The 8969-nt window shown below is 30.8% G+C and overlaps 1 protein-coding gene across 1 annotated transcript in view; it reads right to left on the bottom strand.

Annotated features, from left to right (window-relative positions):
- LOC107636763 (GDSL esterase/lipase CPRD49) overlaps positions 7546 to 8969 on the bottom strand; it is a 9356-nt gene continuing 7932 nt past the window's right edge. Inside the window, exons 5-6 of the mRNA XM_016340252.2 lie at positions 7995 to 8144; positions 7546 to 7911 (exon numbers count right to left, since the gene is read on the bottom strand). Coding sequence (XP_016195738.2) covers positions 7692 to 7911; positions 7995 to 8144 — 370 coding nt within the window. The 3' untranslated portion in view covers positions 7546 to 7691. The remainder of the gene's footprint in view (positions 7912 to 7994; positions 8145 to 8969) is intronic.

Here is an 8969-nt window from a genome sequence, read left to right as displayed (position 1 = left end):
AAATTAAAATAAAATAAAATAAAATAAAATAAAATAAATGAAAAAATTGACTATAATTTCGAAAATTTGAAGAAAAATAAAAAAAATTGAAAACTAAATTAATTAATTAAAAAGATTTGAAAAAGATGTGGGTGAGGATTTTTGAAAAAAAATGAAGAAGGAGAAATTGGTTAGGAAGTTTTGAAAAAGATGTCTTAAAATTAAAGATACTTGTAAGAAAATAAAATAAAATAATTAAAAAAAGAAAAGATGTGAAAAAGATTTGATTTTAAGATTTGAGATTAGAAAAGATAAGATAAGCTAGGTAAGATAAGATAAGAAATTTAAATTAAAAATTTTTAAAATTTAAATTTTAAATCTGAAAATTAAATTTTGAAATTTTGAAATTTGAAATTTGAAATTTTGAAAATTGAAATTTGAAAATTGAAATTTGAAAGTTGAAATTTGAAAATTGAATTTTGAATTTTCAAAAAAGTCAACAATATAAGATAAGGATTTGAAAAAGATTTAAATTTTGAAAAGATTTTATTTTTAAATTTGAAAATTAAATTTTGAATTTTAAATTTTGAAATTTAAATTTTGAACTTTTGGAAGTTGAAATTTGAAATTTGAAATAAGATAAGATAAAATTCTGAAAAAGATATGATTTTTTTGAAAAAAAATTTGAATTTTGAAATTTTTAAAACTAAGATAAGATAAAATAGAAATTTTAAAATAAAAATCTGAAACTCTTATGTAAATTTCGAAAATTAACTTAAAATAAAGAGAAAAGATATTATTTTTTTTAAATTTAATGAGGAAAGAGAAAAACAATAAAATGACACCAAACTTGAAAATTTTTAGATCTATGATCCTGAGTTTTCGAAAATTTGAAGAGAAAAACAACTAAAAGACACCAAACTTAAAATTTTTAAGATTAAACAAAAAGAAAACACAAGAGCAACTTGAAGATCAAGAAGAACACAAAGAACAAAACTCAAGGAACTCAAGAATATAAAAAGAACGCCAAACTTAAAATTTTTAGAAAACTAAAAATAAATTTTCGAAAATTAAAGAAAAATAACAAGAGAACACTAAACTTAAAAATTTGACACAAGATTTAATCAAAGAAAAATTATTTTTGAAAAGTTTTGAAAGGAAGATACTAAAAAATTTGAAAATTACTGTAATTAATAAACACCGAAACTCAAAGAAGCAATAGTTACCAAGAACATAAGTACAACGCTCTAACCAACTGAGTTATGAAAGAAAGAAAAAATAATATTTTCTTGAAAAACCTTTTTGAAATTTTTGAAAAAAATAGAGAGGGAAAATAAAGATAAGAGACTCAAATTTAATGACTCTAAATTAAAAAGATAAATTTTTCCTAATCTAAGCAACAAAATAAACCGTCAGTTGTCCAAACTCGAACAATCCCCGGCAACGGCGCCAAAAACTTGGTGCACGAATTTGTATATGTCAATGTCAATATTACTATTTCTTACAAATTCGCACAACTAACCAGCAAGTGCACTGGGTCGTCCAAGTAATACCTTACGTGAGTAAGGGTCGAATCCCACGGAGATTGTTGGCTTGAAGCAATCTATGGTTATCTTGTAACTCTTAGTCAGGATATCAATTATATTTATCAGTTTGAATTGCGAAAAATAAGAGAGCATGAAATAGATACTTGTTATGCAGTAATGGAGAATATGTTGGAGTTTTAGAGATGCTTTGTCTTCTGAATCTCTGCTTTTCCCCTGTCTTCTTCTTCACGCACGCAAGGTTCCTCCTATGGCAAGCTGTGTATTGGTGGATCACCGTTGTCAATGGCTACCATCCGTCCTCTCAGTGAAAATGGTCCAAGTGCGCTATCACCGCACGGCTAATCATCTGTCGGTTCTCACTCATGCTGGAATAGGATCCATTGATCCTTTTGCGTCTGTCACTATGCCCAACCCTTATGAGTTTGAAGCTCGTCACAGTCATTCAATCCCTGAATCCTACTCGGAATACCACAGACAAGGTGTAGACTTTTCGGATTCTCAAGAATGCTGCCAATGGATTCTAACTTATACCATGAAGATTCTGATTAAGTGAGTGCCACGAATCATCACATCCATCATATTGAAGTGCGAATGAACATCTTAGATAGAAACAAGCGTGTTTGAATGGAAAACAGAAGTAATTGCATTAATTCATTGAGACACAGCAGAGCTCCTCACCCCCAACAATGGAGTTTAGAGACTCATGCCGTCAAAGAGTACAAAGTTCAGATCTAAAATGTCATGAGTTACAAAATAAATCTCTAAAAGTTGTTTAAATCCTCAACTAGTAACCTAGGTTTACAGAAAATGAGTAAACTATGATAGATAGTGCAGAAATCCACTTCTGGGGCCCACTTGGTGTGTGATGGGGCTGAGACTTAAGCTTCTCACGTGCCTAGGCTGTTTCTGGAGTTAAACACCAGGTTGTAACCTGTTTCTGGCGTTTGACGCCAGACTGTAACATGGAACTGGCATTGGATGCCAATTTACATCGTTTATCTTCGCGCAAAGTATGGAGTATTATATATTGCTGAAAAGCCCTGGATGTCTACTTTCGAACGCAATTGGGAGCGTGCCAATTGGACTTCTGTAGCTCCAAAAAATTCACTTTGAGTGCAGAGAGGTCATAATCCAACAGCATCAGCAGTCCTTTTTCAGCCTGAATCAGATTTTTGCTCAGCTCCCTCAATTTCATCCAGAAAATACCTGAAATCACAGAAAAACACACAAACTCATAATAAAGTCCAGAAATGTGATTTTTATTTAAAAATTAATAAAAATATAATAAAAAGTGACTAAAACATATTAAAAACTACCTAAAAACAATGCCAAAAAGCGTATAAATTATCCGTTCATCAGGTCTCAAAAATAGACTCGATCATTATTTCGGGTCGGGTCCGGACCATGTCTCGGGTCACCCGAACTCGGCCCGGTGGTCAGGTCATCATACACAATTAATATTTTGTATTATTAGTGATGGATGATGGCTATTCTTATGTGGAATTTAAGTATTGTAAACCTTAATATATTGTTATTAGTTATTATAAGACTATAAGTTAATGTTTTATGTTTAAAATGCATAAGATTTTAGACTAATGCATAATATTGTGTTATTTGTATTGATTTAAATATTTGGTGTTATTAGACAATATTAGTATTAATTATGGTTATACTTTAATTTTAGAGAAGAGTTAGTTCTTATTATATTTTTTTAAGTAAATTTTATCATGTCAAACAATGGTTGAAGTCTTGGAAATTTGGATATTTTCACATGCTAGCTTATAAGAAGGTATCAAGGTAATGTAATGTTAACGGCCCGGTTTTTACTCGATTTTTATCCGGTATAATCATGGGCCGAAAGTGTATAGGTTTCATCGGGTCTAGAACCAGGTTCGGGTCTAACAAATAGGCTCGGTATATATTTCGGATCGAGTCTGGGTCATATCAAACCCGATTTCACCCGGCTCATGCACACTCCTAATTTAAATAAAGGAAGAATATGAGGCCTGAAAGAGTTGACTTCATTATTCATCATAAACAATGAGTAAATTCTCTACCCAGGTTCATTGATGACATATTTGAAGCATGACTCACGTGAAACCAAAAAGCATCTTCAAATGGCAAAATACCCTGCACCCCTTTTTCCAAGTTTACTAAAATATAAGAAGCAATATTTGACCAAAAAAAATTCTAGTATTAACCGAAAGTACTAAAACATTCCTAACATTTTCATTATCAAGCAGCAGCTTTCAAGAGAAAGAAATGGTTCCAACAGGAATGGCCAATGGCAATGATCAGTTACATAACAAACTTTTTCACAAAGGCACCATTTTTTTTACCCCCACATGCTTATAGCCATTACCTCCTACATTTGTCCTTGAACAATTTTTCAAAAAAGGCAGAAAATAAAATAAGCCTAGAGAATTGAATTAACACTCAAATCTGCATGATTCATTTTCTCCCCCAATCACATAAAAGTTTCAAACTTCCGAATGAAATAAATGATGGGCACATGATGAAAACTTCACTACTCACCAGAGAAAATGGATAAAATAGCTAATGTTGCAGGGTTGAACCAGAGGAAATACACCCTGTGGTTGACTGACACAGACCCCAAAGACAAGTGAAAGAAAGTGTATAGTGTGAGAGACTGCGTTTGTGTCTGCCTAATAAGAGAAGTTTATGAATACAATATAATCCAACAGAGCAAAAACAACTGATTTCATACTTCCGATGATGACCGAACTCGAACAGCAGCAACTTCCGATCGCGCTGGCAGCGGAAGCGTCTACGGCCAGACGTAGTCAATGCGGGATACGAGACGAACCCGCAACTACGATTGTAGCCGGTTTCTAGGCTTGAACCTCCACCACGGCAACACCTTCAGCGGCTGTATCCCTGTCCCTGGAACCTAGAGCTTCGTTTTTAGCGATAACATCTTTCTCAATGCTTCGCCCTCCATGAATGCATCAGGGCATGCGTTTCTCTTTTTTTTTTTTCCCTCCCATTCACAAAGAAAAAAAATCCATCTTCTTTGGATACCCAATTTTTGTTGTTGGCAAAGTCCACCTCAAAAAGTCCACCAACAGATACTCCAACAAAAAAACCTTGGCTACAGCTCAACCACCCCTAACATCAAGCAGGAGACAAGTCCTGCAACAAAAGAGCAACGTGTTAATCTCATACTCATTTAGACATAAAATCTGTAAATCTGTATCAATTTGAATCTGTACCTTAGATTGACCCAAGATTAGAATTCATAGAGAAGCATCAATAAGATTAAAGCAATCTCCTTTAGTGTAGATGAATATTTAAATGTATTTTTGTTTTATTTTTTAAATTATTTAAAGTTTGAAATTATAAGATTAAAATTAGTTAAATTTTAAAATTTGATTAATTTTAAAAAGTAGTTTTTGTCTAACATAAAACAAATATTTAAGTCTTTTTATAAAATTGAAAAAAAATATTTTTATTAAATTATAAGGATGTTTTAGTAAAAATATTGATATAATATATATTTTTACTAAAAAAAATAGATGTTGACATGAAAACCATAGTCCACGTGTCATTTTGTTATTTGTCCACATTTTTAACATATTGGTACGTATAAATTTATCATCATACTAAAGCAAAAACCTTTGATATATTATTGACTTCTGTAATAGAATCACGTCATAACGAAAATCTAATATCCGCAGTTTTTAAGCTTAGATCCGATCCGAACCGATCATATGCAAATCGGATCGGATATTGGATATATCCACAAAACATAAAAATATTTTAAAAAGTTTATTTTTATTAAAAAATATCAATAAAATCTTTTTTTTTTCTACTCTTTTAAACATGTTTACTCTTAAAATATTATTAAACATACTTTTCTTAAACAATAAAAATAAAATAATACAACATATATGATAATTATTAGTTGAAATAAAGCATAAAAAGAATATTTATTTATTTCTCCGGATCCGCGGATATGTAGATTGGATATGTGGATACCTACCTAAAATCCACAATCTAATCCTATTAGTGTGCGAATCTGATCCGATCCGATCCGATAACATTGCGGATTGGATCAATATCCGCAATATTTGGAACAGATTTGGATAAACATCGTAGATATGCTTATCAGATCTGATCCATGAACACTCTTAGTTCCCATTTGAAGTTAATTGTGCATAGAAATATCGCAAAAGCATGTTTTTGGACAAATCTCCTCCAACATCAAAACAAAAGAAACTACGCCTTCTTCCTTGCTTGCTATTCTCTTCTTTTCTGACACCGATCTGAAATTGATCCTTAGAGCGTTTTATTTTTATTCGTAAATTAAAAGCACCGATGTGTTTTTTAGGTAAGACATCATTGCTATCTTATTTTTGCTCAAATTATAATTCACTAATAAATCAAGTTAAGTACCTTCTGAAAAAAGCATTAGTTAGGTAGAACTTAGGAGTTAGGTAGTAACTCTGTAGCCCTCTCTTACAAGTTCAAATTATTAGATCCAAATACAATTCGCATACATCAAATCAAAATGTTACTGGTTTGTAATTACAACTCTTTCTTATTCACTTCAAATGCTTAATCCTTCAATGAATTTGTTCAAGTGGAGAGTGAATTTAGGTATTTTGTTTTCTCTATTAACCAAAAAGTTAAATTCGTAATTTTATTAATATTTGCACATATTCTCTTAGTTTTCATCTCATCTTTTAGAAGAAAATTTTTTTATGGATCCAACATTTTTTTTCTTTTCACTTTGTTTTCTCTCCTCATCCAAAAAACACAAAAAATATTTTTTCATCGTCTTTCTTTCTTAACATTTTCTTTTCCTTCATATAGCAAATAGAAATATCATATCCAATAAAAATATACATGTGTTCATACACTAGTCCAATAATAAAACCAGGTCCAAAATAAACAAGCACAACACATAAAAAAAGGTCTAAAAATTTTTTCTTCGTCAATCCGACCTACACAGAGAATGGATCTATTGGTCGTACATCCGACCTACATTCAAAATCTTAACTGCACCTACAAATCTACCCAACAATTCAAATATGAGATCTTAACAACCCCTAAATAAAAAGAGATGTAACTACCCACCATTATAGGTGGATAAGTTACTAAAAGATAACAATTCTATCTTTCTTATTGTATAAATACCTCATCAAACTCAAGTATTTCTCGATTCCAATATACTTAAACATGCTTAAAATTCTTGCTAACTTAAGTATCAGAGTCCCTTGCAGATACCACTCCCCATTCTTACTCGATAACCTTAGACAGCTTCGCCCCATTGGAGAAGATGTCGACACCACTACCAAAAGGCATCTGGACCAATATGCTTCCCTATGTGTCACTTGGCCAGTGGTCATCGGTCACCAAATCCCTCGTTCAAGTGGCACAACTCCTTATCTCACACAGCCATCATGCGACTATCGTTACAAGACCATCCACGTCAGCATCCACACCCTCCACTTTTCTTCCGACCAAGTAGGTCTCCACTATACATGTTTATGCAAAATTTTATTAAAAAAAAAATAAATATACCAAAAATACTGATATTCTAGTTATTTTAGTAATTGATTTTAATTTATATATTACATATATTTATAATTAATCAAGATTAATAACTAAAATTATTAGAATACCCATATTTTTAAAATATTTGAAACATTTTTTATAGATGATGTTCTTCATCATTGATGCAAAAAGTACTTGTTCTTCTGCTCCCTCACCCTGAAATTTGATTAAAATTCAAGTAAAATTAATATAATATTGGACAATTAGACTAAAAATATTAAATTATTGACAAAAAATACTAGCCAATATAAATTAAAATTATTATTAGTCCTCAACTTTGTTTTTTTATTTTATATATCTGGTTATGCGATGTTAAAATCAATTTCTTATGTGTTCCTCCCACAAGGTCTACACAGTGATAACAAATACAAAAGCTTTTCTATTATAACGGGGATCACGTATTCACGTATCAGAATAAATAAGTCCATCTCAAACCATATCTTCAAAGAGTAATTCAAATATATTTATATAAGTGACCTTTCAATAATGGCCAATTATTATTATTTTTGGGATTAAAAAATTCAATGAGATTGAGGCACATCATCACATACATCATCAATAGACAGTCTACAATTACAAATAAGCTTAATCCAACTCCCACATAGCAGGATTAGGAAAGGCAAATCCAGATATATTTATAGTTGACTTTCCATCAGGTGCAACTGGATCATATGGTGAATCTTCTCCAAACTCAATTGGCATTGACTTCCAGTATAAACTTGGCTCCCACTCTGCTTCTTTTAGCACTTTCAATATCTCCTTTACCACTGTCATGCTTGCCTCGGATGTTAGATGAATTCCATCACTGTGAAATAATAATTAGTAACTACCGTTACCAATAGAACACTATAATATTGATGGAATTGAAATAATAATGATTATACTTACATGAAAGAAATCTCTTGCCAATCTTTTCTTGTTTGGATTGCAGACCAGAGATCAATGGCCTTGATGTTCATTTTGCGGGACAGTGACAACAATGCTTCAGAATATACTCGACAAGCTTCATTTGTTCTTATCAGATTTCCCTGTGGATCTCTGGTTTAAAGCCATAGACTTCATTCATTAGTATTTGAGATTTTGAGGTCGAAAATCAAATATAACAACAACAACATGTCACTTAGCTTTGTTTGGGAGTTTAACTGGTTTAGAGAAAAAATGAAAGACTGATTTTAATATAATCTCATTGAACTAATTTTCAAGTTGGAAGAGACAAAGAAACAAGAAAAATAATAGGACAATAAGAATTTTAAAATGAACTTATAAATTTCCTAAAGATAAAAAAGTATCAAATAAATTCTTCAAGAATAGTAATGTTAGATTATAGTTCTCAAAAAATTGCAACATTAAACATGTTTCATCCCTATGTTAGTCTTTCATTTGATTTAATCAGGAATTTATAAGTCTAATGTTGTAATTGAATTTTCTATTTTCCTCTTTTTTTACTCAAAAATCTATAAGTTTATTACTTTTTTTTGCAGAAAAAATTTTTCAGAGACTTACTCACAAATAAATAATTCAACAGCCACAACTATTAATGGCATTTAAAAATTTTCTTAGATAAAAATATAGACCATCACTGATATATAATCCCTCTATTTGTCGTTATAAGAAACTAGTATATTGACTGGTACTTTCATATCTGTTAATTCATTCTTTTACTTGTTAAATTTAAAGTAAATAATCATGAAAGACTTAGTTGCTAGTAAATCTATCTAAAAAAAATTAAAACAGACTCTAATTGACAAAATTAATCAAACCTTAAAACAACTATTTAAAATTCTCAAATTACCCTCTTAGTCTAACTTAATTCAAATTCTAGTTATAATGGTATCCTTCTCCCAATTTCTAATCTTTTACCAT

Source organism: Arachis ipaensis, chromosome B04 (genome assembly GCF_000816755.2).
Source record: "Arachis ipaensis cultivar K30076 chromosome B04, Araip1.1, whole genome shotgun sequence".
Classification (NCBI taxonomy): domain Eukaryota; kingdom Viridiplantae; phylum Streptophyta; class Magnoliopsida; order Fabales; family Fabaceae; genus Arachis; species Arachis ipaensis.
This window is presented reverse-complemented; position numbering and strand designations above follow the sequence as displayed.